The sequence below is a fragment of the Rutidosis leptorrhynchoides genome, chromosome 5, assembly GCF_046630445.1.
Source record: "Rutidosis leptorrhynchoides isolate AG116_Rl617_1_P2 chromosome 5, CSIRO_AGI_Rlap_v1, whole genome shotgun sequence".
Classification (NCBI taxonomy): domain Eukaryota; kingdom Viridiplantae; phylum Streptophyta; class Magnoliopsida; order Asterales; family Asteraceae; genus Rutidosis; species Rutidosis leptorrhynchoides.
The window spans coordinates 354,905,001-354,924,093 of NC_092337.1; the positions used below are offsets into that span (position 1 = coordinate 354,905,001).

The following is a 19,093-nucleotide window of genomic DNA, read 5'->3' on the forward strand; positions in this document are numbered from 1 at the left end:
CCCGAATCCGTCCAGGCTAGTCGGTCTTTGACAAGAGCATCTTTGTTTGACTCAAGCGCGTATAGTCTTCTGAACCTGCGTTTTAACGGAATATCTCCAAACCAAATGTCATCCCAAAATTTTGTATCGCCGCCATCCCCTATTACCCTTTTGAAAGAAGACATAAAGTCTATATCTAGATTGTTTAGCTTCTGCCGCTGCTATGATGAAAAGAAATGGGGATATCGGATCCCCTTGTTTAACCCCCTTTCTAGTTTGAACTCCTTGGTTGGAGATCCATTTAGAATGATCGAAACCGAAGCTGTAGATAAGCAAGCACGAATCCATTTAAACCATTTCAACCCGAACCCCATGCGTTCCAAAGTGTCAAGAAGAAAATCCCATCTAATGCAATCGAACGCCTTCTCAAAATCAACCTTGAATGAAGCTTTTCTTTTTATTTCTCTTGATGTCGAAGATTGCTTCGTTTGCGATGATGACTTTTTGATTCGGTCGCTTCTACAAGATATTCCTTCTTAGATGTAACTAGGAACTCAGCCATCTAGGCTAAACCAATAATCATAACAAAAATGTGATCAATCTTATTTAACTGAATCAAAACAACAATAACTAGAACACAAAACCACGTAAAACAGCGAGCTCTTTTGGTTATGTTAGAGCTATTAACGAGAAAATGTTTTAATTTAAAACATATAACTATGTACAACGAAAACTTCCCGTCAAACCCACAAAGTCATTCAACACCGAAAATTACCGCATAAATGCGCTGTCGACCAACTGCTTGTTAAATATTAAATATCACTATTATAGTTTGCTATAATTACTTCCAATGTAATCTAGTACTCTAATATTCTAATACAAAAATTAAATTAAATACAATATAATAATAATTTAATAATGAATCAGATAAGATTACATTACAATAATAATACCCTAAACCCTAATTCTAAACCTTAAAAAAATTAATTAAAATATTACATATGATGAATGTTATTATTTATTTCTTCGAGCGTTTTCCCGTTAAAATAATAGTAACATTTATCACAAACTGTCTTTTTTAAATGTTCATATTTTCATGTGTTTAAAAAAAAATGTTTGGAATTTTTTTTAAAAAACACTAAAAAAAATTACTTATCCCTATTTCCTCATAAGTTATATTTATATTTAATATTTATATTTAATATTTATATATATTATAAAATAAAATAAAATAAAATACTCCGTATAAGATTACATATTTACATGCTACATGTAATAATAATTAAATTAAATGAAATAGAATTTCATTCCAGTTTCCTTTATGTTCTGTTTTGGTGATTGTAAATGTTGGCCTATCAATAACCTACGACACTCCACCTAAGTTTAGAAACAACTACTTTCAAGATGTCAAGAGAAACCGTCAACCCCGCACCGTTGCTCCGGCCACGCCAAACCACCGCTGAATCTCAAACAAGACCCAACACACTCGCTCTTCTTTTAGGTCGTGCATCAGGCCGTCATGGTGCCTCTTCTATGCTTGTTCGCGAAACAGCAGCGCGACAGCTTGAAGAACGCCGAGCCGATTGGGGCTATTCAAAGCCCGTTGTAGCCCTAGACATCACATGGAACCTTGCATTTGTTGCCGTTTCTGTCGTTTTACTGATTTGTACGGTCCGTGAGAAACCTAATGTTCCTGTTAGGGTTTGGATCTGCGGGTATGCGTTCCAGTGTGCGGTTCATGTGGTTCTTGTGTGGTTGGAGTATACAAGAAGAAATCGAAGACAAGTGAGGAATGATGATGATAATGAAATCACATCAACAAATGATAATGATAATGATACTGAGGATGATGATGATGATGAAAGGATTGGGGCTTTTTTGACTTCTAACAGAATCAGGTATGTTTGTGTGTTTAGTAATTGTACTTATTATTACTTTTATCTATACTTGAATATATGTATATGTTTATATGTTTACAGTTTGACACTACTTTGACATATATGTATTGAGTTGATTATAGGGTTGGTGAAATGATGGAACCTTAGGGTTTGAACTTTAAATTAAGTGGTGTTTTTTCTTTTAGTTACTTTGCTGTATGCAGGCAAGAATTTTAGTACCGAGAACTAGGTGAAAAAGGGCCCTTAAGCTCTAACGAATAATATAAGCTATTTAAAAAAGGTCCTTAGGCTATAACAATAATATAAAAATTTTTAAAAATGCCTTTTAGACCTTGCTAGAATACTAGTGGACTTTAATTTTTTCCTTTTTGGCCTTTGATTGCTGTTTTTGAGCCTATTGTGTTTCACCTACTTGTGTGTTTCTCCAGTTCCCATGTTTCTCAAATCTCCGATATGGCTATATACATAAAAAAAATTGGGCCCCTGAAAATTATGTGCCCCGAACGTTCGATAACCTTGTTCCCCCTCCGGGCCTTCCCTGGCTGTATATCACTTCAGTTTTATTTGTAGAAAGCATTGATTATTGGTGTTACTCACTTACTTGGAAGAAACTAGTATACGATTATGCAGTTCTTATAATTTTTGATCAGTTTTGTTGTTTATAAGCACTTATTAGCTCGAGTTAGCATGGCAGCTGTTTTTAAGATAGACGATACTGTTAGGGTGCATTTAGTTGTAGAACCGTGACGGCGTTTTTTAAGAGAAAGTTCAACGGAAACGGTAAAAACATGACATGCGTTCAAATATTTTTTTTTCACAAATTATTCATTGAAATAAAATAACTACTTATTTGTTTGATAGTTGCTTTTTGTTTAAAGATCTATTTTTATTCATAATTCGTAGCTGTATTCCTTTTCTTATGCTTTTAAACTGCAAACGTTTTCACTACTTTCTGGAGATGAAAAAAACAACATAAATTTTAAGATAATTGTAGATTGGAAACTAGAAAGAATATTGTGGAACTAAACGCCCATTAGTGTTTCAATCATGAGATGTTAGTATAATTTTGGTAATGTGAGATGGATTAAGTTCCCGAAGGCTTTGTGAGTCAGATTTAACCTAGCTGTAGCCAAACAATCTACTGCCTCTTTATACTTTCTATAAAATATCGAGTCTTTTGACTTAAAGTAAATGTTTAGAATCTTATCAGTGTTTTGGCTAGTAAATAGGTAAATTTGCTTTATCTGTTAGATTAGAATTTATTCCGTTGGCAAACATTAGGTCACTATATTTTGCTGGGATGTGTAAATAAAGTTATATAATTTGGAAGAAAACTGAACTGAATTTCTGTCCTAAAAAGTATTATAATGCGTGTGAGGTTATGAAGTATGAACTGCATGACTGCATCATTCATTCACTTAGAGAAAGAATTGATAGTTAGTTTTTTGCCCGTTTTATTAAAAACTCAAACAATTTGTTACCATTTATAGTTGATAATATTGTAATATTACGATCTTACAATTATTATAAACTTATTTATAATCCCAACTGGAATCTAAGATGGCAGTCTCAAAGATGTATGACTAGTTAAAGTTATATATGGTGAATCCACATATTTAACTTTTTCAGAAAATTAAATATAATAAACTATCCACAAATAAAATCATTAAATTACAGAAGAATATTAATGTAATACTGCCTCCATCAGTCCATCACTGCTTGGTGTTAACAATGAGATTCACCAAAATACCATTTTATGGTTTATCTGAGGTGTATCTGTTTTCTACGTATTTATCCAATTATGAGGCTCACTGCACTTCTCATAATTTTACATTTCTTCAAAATGAAAATAGTCACACTCACACTAAAATAATAAATAGTTCTTTGTATTGTATGCATGCTGTAAACAATACATGCGTCTGACCGTTTTATGATATTTGACCGTTTTATGATATTTTGGGATATATTCAGCTACACTAAAAGATGTGAAAATCTCAATACGATGGCGTCTTTCATTTGGTGGCTCGTTGGCTTCTACTGGATGGTTTCTGGTGGCGAGATTCTTATGCACAGTGCTCCACGTCTGTACTGGTATGTCTGGTTTAGGTTTCCATTTTAAAACTCCAAAATGTTATATTTTTTATATTTTTCATTTTAATCTATTTATGATATTATACCCTTACACAAAGGGAAGCTTTAGGTATCATTAGTGTTTTTGACCGTCTTATGATTGCAGGTTGACCGTGGTCTTTTTGGCGTTCGATGTGTTCTTTGCCATCTTTTGTGTTGTTTTGGCATGTTTAATTGGGATTGCTCTTTGTTGTTGCTTGCCCTGCATCATTGCAATTCTGTATGCTGTTGCAGGCCAGGTGAAATTTTTATTATATTTAATATTCACTGTTTTATCATCTATTAGTAAGAGGTGGCATAATGCATGGTTCGGGTCAAAGAGGGTAATATTTTTGCGCAGCGTTGTGTTGTTGAGCTAGTGACTTTTGTCCATTTTTTAAATTATGTAGACAGGTACGCCATTAAGTATGGATATCATATTATATACTACAGAGTGTATATTTATAATAGAACGACCTAAGATGTGAACAAATGAATATATTTAGACCAGTGGTTGCAAACGAGGGTTACGGCGGCCGTTGCGGCGATTTGGTGACTTGCCCGTCCCGTTTCGCTCAAAAATTTATAATTAGTCGGTCAAAACTAATAAGTCCGGTTAAAGTAGGGAAAAGTCGAGTCAACGTCGGTCAAAAGTCGACTTTTTAACTGGCCTTGTTCTAGTGCAAAACGAAAATCCCAAGCTCATTTAAAAATTAGCTTGAAAAACTGACTTGCATAGTATCCCTTAAAGATAAATTAATAAATACACTATATTATATAAAACAACAACAAAACCCAATACCATATGGGTGGTGTATGGGGAGGTAAGATGTAGACAATCCTTCCCCTATCCGAGAATAAAGACAATTCATTTCTCCACCCTAAGTTTGAAAAAGACGCGAGACGGGGCCGAAACGGTAGCGACCTCAAAACGTCGCAACGGAAAAAACGGGGCCGAGACGGGGTAGAAACGGATGTTGACTAATGTTGACTTTTATGTATATAAATATATATTTACACATATTTTAGAGCTAAAAAACCTTCGTTGACAAGTTTGTACCTATAATTGCTAATAGCGTTAGTATAATACAAAATGGAATACTAAACTAAGTCAAACTTGATTGATTTGACCGACTTATGACCGATTTTAACAGAATTTCTGACTTTTGACCGGCTTTGACCCAATTTTTCTTGCATTTGACCTGAGTTTTGACCGTTGACCGGCTTATAAGAAAACGGGACGGGTCGAAACGGTTTAGTCACCAAAACGCCGCAACGGGCGTCGCAACGGACGCCGTTTACAACAGTGCTCCACCCTATGCCTGGAAAACGGGTCAGGTTGGGTCGGTTTGGGTAACGGGTCGAAACGAGTCACAGGTCAATTGGGTCAAACGGGTTAAATCATTTTTTTTTTACATTTATTACACTATTTTAGTTATTATTATTTATTATAAATATACATAAGAAACATTAATATACATTATAAATGATATAAACATGAATGCTTTATAAATTCTTGACGGATGAAACTTTTTATTCTCGACCCATTTGACCCATTCACAAAACCCATTAGACCTATATCTATTTATTGATCTTTGAGTATTGATACCCATTAGACCCATTCATTCATTTTTTTATAGGGCTCAATAGGTTGGAGAGAAACCCATTTGAATCTTTTTTTAACTTTTGATTTACATTGTTGGGCCTAATTTTTCTCAAGATCCAATTTACCCAAAAGCTTGACCCATTTGACCCGAATTTGAGTGTTTGGGTCTCAATTGCCGGGTATACCCTACCCACTCTCAAGAGTAGAGAAAGTCATTCCTCTTTTTATTCGACGGATAAAGAGATTGCTTCCGAGAGGACCTCCGGCCTTTAAGTAGGAAAAAGTTAAAAATAAATAAATAAAATAAAAATACTAAAATAAAAATAATAATAGATGCCAAGAAAATGGTAGAATCAAATTTCCATGGGTTTTAAATCCTGCATGGAATTTAATTTAGGCTCTAAGAGTCAGTCAAGTCGTCAATAAATCGACGATTGTTGTCGACTCAATAGAGCCGTTATATTATAATAAACCTATATTTTATTTAAACTAACACCACATCATCTTATTTGTGAAAACATTATACAAAACCTATATTTTATTTAAACTAACACCACATCATCTTATTTGTGAATAATTAATTTTGTAATATATTTATGTTTGATTTACATTCCATATTATATTTATTTAAAAGTCAACCTTGGTCAATGTCCGTCTCGACCCAGTATTGACCGACCTGACGTTTCAAGGTCCTGATTTTCAACCTTGTTTAGACCACCTCAGTCCTTTCTAACTCATTTGACCTGTTTCATCTCTGGTTATCTTTTAAGTTCATCCGATTGACCCGTAATCAAGTATGTAAATTCTAATTTGGTACGTTTTCTTGTAACGAGTTAAAATCACTACCTATGTTAATGTTCATGTTTCATGAAGGTGTTAAACATGATATTTTAATATGCAGGAAGGTGCATCAGAGGCTGACCTCAGCGTCCTTCCGAAATACAGATTCCAGGTGTCGAGTGATAACGAAGACAAGCCTGATGTGGGGGCTGGTAGAATGGTTCCTGTTGACTCCAATGTTGGATATTTGGCTGTTGAACGCGTTCTTTTACCTGAAGATGCTGTAAATCTTTTATTCACCAAAAGATTAGCAATATATTAAAATATTCAACGTTACTTAAATCCAATTTAACGTTTTATCTTTCTAATATTTTCAGGACTGTTGCATATGTCTAAGCACATACGAAGACGGAACAGAGCTTCATTCGCTTCCTTGCAACCATCATTTTCATGCAGCGTGTATTGTGAAATGGCTGAAGATGAACGCAACTTGTCCCCTTTGCAAATACAATATCCTTAAGGGAAACGAACAAGTTTAAACGTATAAACAGGTATCTACATGTGCGTGCTACTATGTATTTATCGACGTACAGGAGGACATGTAGCTTTTGGTAAACGAAGAAGAAATTAAAATAAATATCTGACATTTAATAGCTCGACCGACATTGGCCATCTCTTGTATTGTTTTTGGTATTAGTGGTGGTGTCGGGGTATAATTTAATTAAATAATGGATATATATTTAGAATTAATTTCAGTACTTAGTATAGTTGTATTTGTGTGTATATGTTTGGTTGAGACTAGTTGTAATAGGGAAGTGAAAGTAATTACCTGGTATAATTAGTTTATAACCTTTTTTGGTTAACTTACGTATTTATAACTGGCATGGCAAGATCAAGGTGTGCATAATGATACATCTGACTTGCTACTTAGGGAATTTATGCGATCTATGCAGGCGAAAGCAGCTCTCAAAGCAAGTTAATTGCCTTTACGAATAGACTGAATTTACAAAAAATAATATTATTTAAACACCTGCAGTTAGTTGTTTTCCATAAAAAAAAATGTCATTAATATTTTTAAAATCTACCATAAAGTTTGCTTTTATAAAGATAGAAGTTGCACCTTAGAGTAAGTTTTCAGTCATATCTCAAAATAAAAGTTGCACCTTTGTTGAGGTTGTATTTGTATCTATCTATTTTATGCATCATACTGATGCATGATTTTGGCATTGGGAAACACACGTAGGTATAAAAAAATATACGGAGTATTAATTAGCTTTTGTATCTCTCTCTTTTATGCATTTAACTGATGCATGATTTTGGCACTATGAAATACAAACTCCGGTAAGTAGTAAAGTAGGTATCAAACATCATAATTGTTAGCTTTCAAATTTGTTTATATACTAGCAGAGAGCCAGAGAGATGATACGCGTGTTTGTGATTGGAAATTGGTTGCAAATTTGCAGCGATACAGTGTGCTGATTAGGGTGAGCACGAATGCCGCAATACCGATACCGCACCGGTACCGAAAACATGTATTGAGTTTGCAGCATTCCATATAACCGATTCGTTTTGAGGTGTTTTCGGTTTAGGCACCAATCGTTTCGGTACCGGTAAAACCGATTTGGATACCGAATTTTATAACTAGTCAAGAGACCGTTAAACATACTTAAGCCATGACAATATACTAGTAACTATATACTAGTTTGTAGCATTCCATAACAAAACAAAAGTTATAAAATTCTAAAAAAAGTATTTCGCCACCTTGCTTGCTCCGGAAATCATTTATAATTCTGATAGAACTTATTTAATGCAACATTTTTATAAGTTTCTTTATAAACTTAGTTTCTTCTTCTTTTCTATTGGTTTACTAAGAACATCTTGGAGTTTTGTAAACATAATGTGTAGGTAGTCAATTTTTATATGGACCAGTTGGACCTGTCAATGCATACATTACGAATGGAAGGATGTCTCACTCTGTTTATACTTGTTTTGATTATATGAATTATAGTTGCACGCTAGTTTAAATTCTGTTTATTTGCACTAAACAAGTTATTCATGTCCTGGCGATAACAATCTTAAGCCATGATTTGCATCTTGTATGCATAGAATTACTCGTTATTGCATGTTTTCGGTTTGTTTGATTTGGGACAGCGGACTATTTGATCATGTCAGTACACTTAACTGATATTTTTGATAAATTAAAGTGTTTATTCTTGAATCTATTGAATATAAGCAACAAATATTATGTAACTAAATTGGGCTGGTAGCGGTATTGGTACCGAAATTCAGAAACCAAAACTGGTACCAAACCGGTACCAATTCACTTATTTGGTTTGGCAATCGGTAGCCACTTTCAAACAAATTCGGTATCGGTACTGTTCGGTTCGGTACGTTTCCGTACTGGATACCATCTCTAGGACCAATTCCATAATGCAAGGGGCATACCTGACTCACTCAGCGGTTGTGGCTATGAAGTGGCAATGATCGAACCCCTAAACTCTGCCTATTTGTGGCGAAATGCTCTCACCCATTACCAATTGAGCTACATGCCATTGAAAATTTTTATTAAATGAAAATTACCAAACTATAAAAAATATAATCTACAATAGTTCTAAAAAAACATGAAAAAAACGATTTTAAATTGTGGGGAAAATAAAGTCATTTTATAAACATGTTTTAAAAGAAAAAATCAAATACTAATTTTCAAAAATAAAACAAAAATTATTAAATTACGAAATTGTCCTTTATGAACTCTGTCACACCTTAATGCTCAAAACGACAAAATCATCGGTGCCTTTTAGTATATTTCAGTTATTTGGGTCATTTAGCTTAACAACTAAACGCTAGTCTACCTGTTTTGTTGTTTGTTCAAAGTACGATCTGTTTATTAAATGAAAACCTAAATGGAATATTAAAACGTGAATCTAAAATTCGAAAGAGGACCTAAAAAATTGAAACATGAATTTGTAAGCTTCGGTGCGAAATAAGAAAAACGAAATAAAAAATTGGAAAAGAAAATGCGAATATGCGATACCCTAATAACGTGAAACTGAAACACAACGGGAAACTGAAACATAAAAATGAATCGAGAAACTATGAACTGAAACGAAAAATCAAAAACTGAAACGAGAAGGTGAAAAAGAAACGCGAATCTTTAAACTTAAACTGAAAACTGGACGCGAAACTAAAAAATTGAAACTACAATAGTTTCTCATTGAAAATTTTTATTAAATGAAAAATTACCAAACTATAAAAAATATAAATCTACAATAGTTCTAAAAAAAATGAAAAAAACGATTTTAAATTGCGGGGAAAATAAAGTCATTTTATAAGCATGTTTTAAAAGAAAAAATCAAATACTAATTTTCAAAAATAAAACAAAAATTATTAAATTACGAAATTGTCCTTTATGAACTCCGTCACACCTTAATGCTCAAAACGACAAAATCATCGGTGCCTTTTGGTATATTTTAGTTATTTGGGTCATTTAGCTTAACAACTAAACGCTAGTCTACCTGTTTTGTTGTTTGTTCAAAGTACGGTCTGTTTATTGAATGAAAACCTAAATGGAATATTAAAACGTGAATCTAAAATTCGAAAGAGGGCCTAAAAAATTGAAACATGAATTTGTAAGCTTCGGTGCGAAATAAGAAAAACGAAATAAAAAATTGGAAAAGAAAATGCGAATATGCGATACCCTAATAACGTGAAACTGAAACACAACGGGAAACTGAAACATAAAAATGAATAGAGAAACTATGAACTGAAACGATAAATCAAAAACTGAACCGAGAAGGTGACAAAGTGTAACGTCCTCCCAATAGGGTCTGGAAGGAACGTCACTAATATCAAAACATACCAACATATTATAATAAACGAGAACAATACTAAATGATGAATTTAACTTTAATGGGTACGCAGCGGAAAATGAAATGTCGTTACAATGACAGGAATAACAATATTGTAAATGTTCACATGCAGAAGTAATAAATGCGATATCTCTTGATCCTATGTCCAAGTAGCATCACATAAGCAGTAAGTATAAGAGCTTGAATCAAACAGCACCTGAGACAAAACATGCTAAAGTGTCAACCAAAAAGGTTGAGTGAAGTTCATAGGTTTAACAAAAAGTTTGTCGTTGTTTTAGACCACAAGATTTAGTTTGTAAAGTTGATCTCCCGCAGGATCAAAAAGTTATGCCAATGCGTGATATTTAGACTAAACGTTCAAGTTTGCCCCATGACAAGTTGTGTCTGTCCTTGTCGGTTTAATTTCATTATTAAGTAATACAATGACTTGGTCAAATGTATCAGGGACGTTACTCCCGATAGGCCTACCCCCAAATAATTAAGCATGCCGCAGCAATTAAAAATATCACTGTAGGGACTTAGTCGGACATCGCCGGGTATAGCATAGTTTAACAGTTTGGTACTTGTGTCTAAAGTGTAAAAAGTAAAATCAGCATGTGTCTCACCCCAAGTAAAAGTAAGTAAGTTTGCTAGCAATAAAGATGGGCTATGAATTCACCTTAGTAAGTAGAGAGAGAGTTATTCCTCGGAATAAAGAGTTGAACGAGTGAGCAGGAAAATCAACCTATTGCCATTTAAGAGTAGTTAAGTGTTTTGCCCATGTTTAAGTTTAAGTATGTGTTTAAGTATAGTTTGTTTTACTAAGTTTCTATTCCTAGTAAGTTACTATTTTTATAAAGTTTTCATTTTTAGAAAGTTTCTTATTTTACTAAGTTTCTATGACTAGAGAGTTTCTACTTTTATCTGTGTTTTCCATTTTAGGATACTTGTCGTATTAGATAAGCTTCCAATCACCCCTTTCCCTTCGAATGACTAATTTAGATCTAGGGGCTTGAGCCATAGGACCCTTTAAATCGGAAATCCAAACCCTCTGCTAGAATCTCATAGAAACTATTCGTCAAGAAAGTTCGAAGATCTATACATCTCTAATATATATCCCAAAAATGTTTTTATGTTACAATATAAGTAGTAGGTCATAGGTGCTAGTAATAGTAATAGTGTATACATGTTATTTATTTTATTTTTAATTGCATATAATTTATAACATTATTTACATGTTTCGATAAAAATAATAACCGAAGCAAAAAGTAAAAAGTAAAAAGTAAAAAGTAAAAAAAATAAAAAGTAAAAAAAGAATACTTACTAGTAGTAATTCTTCAAAGAGAGAATGAGAGAAATTTTGGTGTGAGTTTGAATGAGAAATGAGGGGTATTTATACTTGAAAAAATTAGGTAAAAAGAATAAAATAATTAAAATAAAAAGAAATATTTTAATTCTTAATGGGATTTTAAAATTAAAAAATATTAAATGTTAGGTCATGGGATAATGCACAAAATAAAATAATAAAAGTAGTTTTTCCATTACAATTTTTTAATTAAAAAGTAATTTATTTATTTATTTATTTATTTTTTTTTTCATTTATTTTAAGGATTTTTTTTATATAAATAAACAAATTGATTTAATGCTTTTCCAAGAATATTTGTCAATAATATTTTTTTTTATTTTAATTTTTTTATTTTTGTTTTATTTAATTAATAAATACAAATTTTGCATAAAAATAATAAATAATTCGGTATTTTGTATTTTTAATAATAATTATGATTTTAATTATTAAACTATAGTTTTAGTAAGTTTGTAAATATTATTACATTTATATATAATTGGATTTATTATATAGTTAAATATATAATACATTAACTAAATAATAAAAGTGATACAAAGTTTATATACTTAGTTAAATTATGTCAAATTATATAAATTAATAATATATTATTTATTTAAGCGTACATTGTTGACTAAAAATTACAATTCGGTCAATATTTAATTGTATATAACAACCCTTAATACATATAGTCAGACATATAACCCTAGGGTTAATTCAGTAATTTAGAAGTCAAAAAGTGAGGGTTGTTACAGTACCTCCCCGTTAATAAAAACTTCGTCCCGAAGTTTTAGGTAGACTTCTCGGATGCATCAGCGGTTGAGAAGAGATGGGGATATTTCTGTTTCATTTGGTCTTTACGTTCCCAGGTATGTTCGGGGCCTTGCGTGTTTTCCAAAGGATAGAATATTGTTTTGTTTCAACCGTTTAAGTCATACAAACCATAATCTCTATAGGTTCTTCTACGAAGTGCATTTTATCATTAATGCAGAGATAATTCAAAATGATGATGTTATGCAAGTCATTTCAGTAAATTGGATACATGAAATGTGTTATGAATAATATTGAGCTCATTTAAAACCTTGAGCGTTTATGCTGCAATATTAGGCAGACAAAACAGAGAGGAGTTCATGAAAATCATAGTCATGAAATTTGATAGAGATCGTCATTCTTTATAACAAGAATGGTGAATTAGAGTTTTATCGACATTAAATAATATGGATAAAGTAATTCGATTATAGAAAGAGTATAAACGAAGCTATCGTAAAAGAGTAAATGAGAAAATTAAATGTTCACCTTAACTTTTGACGTAGTTACGATTGATTTTCGGATTTCAAGGAATTAAAGAAATCTTCGAAATCTTTATAAGATTTGATTTTCCGGTAATTACGGAAATTAGGATTTTCTTTAATTAAATGCGGTGAATTGCCTCGATTGCTGTGTCTGGAATTTTTGCTATAAATTAGCTTCTTCCGTTTCATTATCTTCACCACTTATATACTTTCTTTCTCAATTCATACTTCCAAAAGTTTTGTTAATATGCTCAATCTAGTTCTTGTCTTTGACATTATATTGGTTATCACCACAATCATCCTTCTTTTCCAACTCCCACCAGAGGAGTCTGTTTACTTCTACTATGCTCTAGGATTTATTGTGTTTTTAGTTCTCCCGTGTCTTTATATTGCTATACGCATTGATATACACGGTTTGTAATTTCAGTGTTGTTATCGGGATTTATATTTTCCCTTATATGTCGAAGCTTCATGCTTTTGTAAAGCAAGTAACGGTCCAGAATTCGTAGGTATGAAGTTTCGAATGATCATGATATTCAAAGCAGAAGGAAAGGTAATAGCACTATTTGATTTGTCATATTACCAGAATATCCGGAAAAGACCGAATTATCAAGAAAAATATTTTCTTGATATGTTTAGAGTTTAAATAGATAAGAGTCGTGTAACATGACAAATGATGATTATAAAGTCTATGAATCATCATCTTCCATTAAAAATTTATCATGACTTACTGTAATATAATCACGTTGGCCTGACGTCATTATATTACACTAACTCATGCTTCAATTCCCAACACTACTTCAAATCATTCATAATTTAAACTTGAACTTTACAGAATATAGAAACTAAAACAGTTTCCTTTATGATGTGATAAATATATCGCAAAGAGATAATTAATTGCTGACAAGAATCGTTATAAAGATATCTTCAGAAATATAGAGGATATTTATAACGAAAGATACAGTGATATCTCAGAATTTCTAAGTTCCAATGACGAGGAAAATTATTTTGTTTCCTCTGCATTTAATGCTACCATATCTGAATCATTGGTTATCAATCCGAGATGGTTTCAAGAAATTTTATTTTTTAAATGATTAAACGCTGATTGTAATCGTCAATGGATCTAATGGTTAATGAATAGGCGTTGTTGATGATAATTTCGGTGGTTTGATGTGATAATTCATCATAGAATACGAATGAATATAATTCATGAATGTAGTGATCTTTAGGAAGATAACCCGCTAAAGCTTTACTTGAATTCTGGTATGTTAATTTCAGAATGTGTAATTAAATTTGTATGAAAATGATTGTGTATCACAGTGAAGGCAGTGAGTATAATTAATGATTTATGAATCGAAATTGAAGAATGTACAGTGTATTTATGTGAGATGTAAATATTTCTCGGGTATTACCTACCCGTTAAAATATTTTCACAATTAACAGTTTTTACAATCTTTATGAAGATATACGTTCATATATGTATTCTTCAGATATAATCATGGATTTAATGAGTTAATATATATTAAACTCATTTGATTTGCGGTTTGGAACGAGAGTAAATAATCTCCAAAATCTTAGAGATTTCATAATTGTTGCGAAATATTTCGCTAATGAAGTTATGAATCAATACATTCATCGTTATACTTGATTTATTATGAAATGGAGTTTATTGTGCTGAAGCAGTGATTAACAATTGTTAAGTCATTAGCGAAGGATGTACATCATAGCATATTAGTGATATGAATTAACCAAGCAGTACATACTAGTTGAGATTCTCACGTAATTGCTTAGTACGACAAGATTTATTATTGTTCCAAATCATATATATAAGGTATACATATATAATTCTTCACGAAGAATGAGTCAATACATCTTAACTCTTTATTGCTAATATTCCTTGATATCTATGGGGCGTATCATGTTGATGTTTGAGGTACTGAGTGTGTTGTTGAGGCGGGGAATGCGAATGTTGTTGTTGATGAAGCTGATGCTGTTAGTGGTGATGTTGATGGTACTGATGGTACTGGTGGTGATGCTGGTTATGCTGCTGGTGCTGCTGCTGGTGTTCATAGGTTTCGCACCAGATTTTCCAGAGCCACTACTCGAGCGCGAAGCTCGTTGACTTCTTCTATTATTCCGGGATGATTGGTGGTTGGAACAAGGGGGTGAATAAGATCTAGAATCTTCGATATTATATATTCGTGACGGGATACCCTGGAAAGAAGAGAGAAAATGGTGTTTCGGACTGGTTCGCCGGTAAGCGCTTCAGGTTCTTCGCCAAGAGGTGAATTCGGTTGGTGGAAGGGATCACCTTCTTCTTGTCTCCATTGATTGAGTCGGCTACGAACCCATCCCCAATTCATCCAGAATAGATGATGGCTGATTGGTTCGTTTGTTCCGGTTACGCTGCCGTGGGAGCTTGAAGAGTTTGAGAAATTCATATTATATGTTTGGAATAGGGTTTGATATGAAATGGGTATTGAATACCGAATGATATATTCGTCTCCTTGAATACGTATTTATAGCAAAAAGATTTTCGTAATTTACGGAGGAAATTTAGGATAAGTGGTAGACAAAGTTTATAGACATGATAATATATGATAAGATATGATGTGTCATCCATTTATGTAATAATGGTGGTATGACGTGTTGAGATTTGTAACCAGATATTGATTAAAGAATTTCAATTCGTATACTGTGATAACCCAATAATATTTTCCGGTTCGTAAACCGATGCATAAAGGCATAAGATACGTGAGTGTTTGAAGTAGTAGCATGAGCTTGTGGACGAACCGTTATCTTCAATATATAGAAGTTTGATAAACTTGATAGGTCATAAGTTTGAAAAAAAAAAATTAAGTGGAATAAAGATGAATATGATATAAACGAAACACTTTATTTTATTAAGAACAAGGTTTTAAACAAGCCTTCTTATTACACGATTCGGGGATAGAAATAGTTTAAGGCATAGCCTTTACATAGACAAGGAATTGAAAAAATAATCTAGGAAATATTAAGATTGAAGTAATCTTCATATTTCTTCTTCTCATCCTCCACCTTCTTCATAAACTCATCAACTTTCTCGTTCCTCGCCTTTTGTTTCTCATGCAGGAACTCGAGATTATCATACAGGCTAGAAACTTCATTGTTGATTACATGGTACTTGTGGTCCCTTATAGAAAGTTGATTATTCACGCGGTTTTCCTCCATCTTCATTCTAAGGTCAACATCTTCTCTTAGGCAAGAGAGAGATTGCTTCCCCCATCGGGTATTTCTATCACCTTCATACTTCACCAACTTTATCTCTTTCTTTAGTTCAGCATTTTCCTCCATGAGCTTCTTGATCGCTAGGTCTTTTTCCTTCATTTGAAAATCGATCCTTGCAATATGGCGAATTAGGTCATCGGTAGTTTTTCGCAGATTCATGAGCTCGTACTTGGCATCAACTTCATCGTAGAAAGGAGATCGGGATCTTTTCTTTGACGGCCCAGTTTCTTCAAAACATTTCCTCTTGTCTTTATTCCTCGGGGTTGGATAGTATTCAGGAGACCCATGTAACTTTAGAGTAGTATTTGGGCTATAATTTGGTGAGGGAGGACCACCAAAGTTATAAGGTGGACTTTGGACTGGTCTTTCTGTGGAAGACCTTTCAGTATCTTTTTCGGTTGGCTTGAAAAGATTCATTTTGGTCGTTTGATTATAATTAGACATCCTAACATTAGGAAGGATATTTTGATTAGAATCTTTAAGCATAATCGTTAAGATTATGGGGCAATCCTAAGTGCTTTAATTCTAAGGCAGTAAAGGTTATAGTTTCCTAGATTGCTAAGGCACCCTAGCTAATAAGTAAGGCACACATAAAAATGCAATTCTGGTTCTCTATAACAGCCTGGTTATGCTCTGATACCAATCTGTAATGTCCTCCCAATAGGGTCTGGAAGGAACGTCACTAATATCAAAACATACCAACATATTATAATAAACGAGAACAATACTAAATGATGAATTTAACTTTAATGAGTACGCAGCGGAAAATGAAATGTCGTTACAATGACAGGAATAACAATATCGTAAATGTTCACATGCAGAAGTAATAAATGCGATATCTCTTGATCCTATGTCCAAGTAGCATCACATAAGCAGTAAGTATAAGAGCTTGAATCAAACAGCACCTGAGACAAAACATGCTAAAGTGTCAACCAAAAAGGTTGAGTAAAGTTCATAGGTTTAACAAAAAGTTTGTCGTTGTTTTAGACCACAAGATTTAGTTTGTAAAGTTGATCTCCCGCAGGATCAAAAAGTTATGCCAATGCGTGATATTTAGACTAAACGTTCAAGTTTGCCCCATGACAAGTTGTGTCTGTCCTTGTCGGTTTAATTTTATTATTAAGTAATACAATGACTTGGTCAAATGTATCGGGGACGTTACTCCCGATAGGCCTACCCCCAAATAATTAAGCATGCTGCAGCAATTAAAAATATCACTGTAGGGACTTAGTCGGACATAGCCGGGTATAGCATAGTTTAACAGTTTGGTACTTGTGTCTAAAGTGTAAAAAGTAAAATCAGCATGTGTCTCACCCCAAGTAAAAGTAAGTAAGTTTGCTAGCAATAAAGAGGGGCTATGAATTCACCTTAGTAAGTAGAGAGAGAGTTATTCCTCGGAATAAAGAGTTGAACGAGTGAGCAGGAAAATCAACCTATTGACATTTAAGAGTAGTTAAGTGTTTTGCCCATGTTTAAGTTTAAGTATGTGTTTAAGTATAGTTTGTTTTACTAAGTTTCTATTCCTAGTAAGTTACTATTTTTATAAAGTTTCCATTTTTAGAAAGTTTCTTATTTTACTAAGTTTCTATGACTAGAGAGTTTCTACTTTTATCAGTGTTTTCCATTTTAGGATACTTGTCGTATTAGATAAGCTTCCAATCACCCCTTTCCCTTCGAATGGCTAATTTAGATCTAGGGGCTTGAGCCATAGGACCCTTTAAATCAGAAATCCAAACCCTCTGCCTACAATCTCATAGAAACCATTCGTCAAGAAAGTTCGAAGATCTATACATCTCTAATACATATCCCAAAATGTTTTTATGTTACAATATAAGTAGTAGATTATAGGTGCTAGTAATAGTAATAGTGTATGCATGTTATTTATTTTATTTTTAATTGCATATAATTTATAACATTATTTACATGTTTCGGTAAAAATAATAACCGAAGTAAAAAGTAAAAAGTAAAAAGTAAAAAAAATAAAAAGTAATAAAAGAATACTTACTAGTAGTAAAACTTCAAAGAGAGAATGAGAAAAATTTTGGTGTGAGTTTGAATGAGAAATGAGGGGTATTTATACTTGAAAAAATTAGGTAAAAAGAATAAAATAATTAAAATAAAAAGAAATATTTTAATTCTTAATGGGATTTTAAAATTAAAAAATATTAAATGTTAGGTCATGGGATAATGCACAAAATAAAATAATAAAAGTAGTTTTTCCATTACAATTTTTTAATTAAAAAGTAATTTATTTATTTATTTATTTATTTATTTTTTTTCATTTATTTTAAGGATTTTTTTTATATAAATAAACAAATTGATTTAATGCTTTTCCAAGAATATTTGTCAATAATATTTTATTTTTATTTTTATTTTTTTTGTTTTATTTAATTAATAAATACAAATTTTGCATAAAAATAATAAATAATTCGATATTTTGTATTTTTAATAATAATTATGATTTTAATTATTAAACTATAGTTTTAGTAAGTTTGTAAATATTATTACATTTATATATAATTGAATTTATTATATAGTTAAATATATAATACATTAACTAAATAATAAAAGTGATACAAAGTTTATATACTTAGTTAAATTATGTCAAATTATATAAATTAATAATATATTATTTATTTAAGCGTACATTGTTGACTAAAAATTACTATTCGGTCAATATTTAATTGTATATAACAACCCTTAATACATATAGTCAGACATATAACCCCATGGTTAATTCAGTAATTTAGAAGTCGAAAAGTGAGGGTTGTTACACAAAGATACGCGAATCTTTAAACTGAAACTGAAAACTGGACGCGAAACAAAAAATTGAAACTACAATAGTTTCTCATTGAAAATTTTTATTAAATGAAAATTACCAAACTATAAAAAATATAAATCTACAATAGTTCTAAAAAAAAATGAAAAAAATGATTTTAAATTGCGGGGAAAATAAAGTCATTTTATAAACA

At 32.1% G+C, this 19,093-nt stretch overlaps 1 protein-coding gene across 1 annotated transcript; it reads left to right on the forward strand.

Annotated features, from left to right (window-relative positions):
- Positions 1–1,303: 1,303 nt before the first annotated feature.
- LOC139846941 (E3 ubiquitin protein ligase RIE1) lies at positions 1,304–7,226 on the forward strand. Its single transcript, XM_071836519.1, has 5 exons — positions 1,304–1,877; positions 3,849–3,968; positions 4,114–4,246; positions 6,494–6,655; positions 6,750–7,226. The coding sequence occupies exons 1-5, from the start codon at positions 1,384–1,386 to the stop codon at positions 6,909–6,911; spliced, it is 1,071 nt and encodes a 356-aa protein (XP_071692620.1). The 5' UTR covers positions 1,304–1,383; the 3' UTR covers positions 6,912–7,226.
- The last annotated feature ends 11,867 nt before the right edge of the window (positions 7,227–19,093 follow it).

Bases quoted from the DNA above. Each gene is read 5' to 3' on its own strand.
- LOC139846941 (XM_071836519.1), top strand. From the start codon at position 1,384: ATGTCAAGAGAAACCGTCAACCCCGCACCGTTGCTCCGGCCACGCCAA. The intron at 1,878-3,848 runs GTATGTTTGTGT...GGATATATTCAG, and splicing joins TTGACTTCTAACAGAATCAG to CTACACTAAAAGATGTGAAA. The intron at 6,656-6,749 runs GTAAATCTTTTA...TAATATTTTCAG, and splicing joins TTCTTTTACCTGAAGATGCT to GACTGTTGCATATGTCTAAG.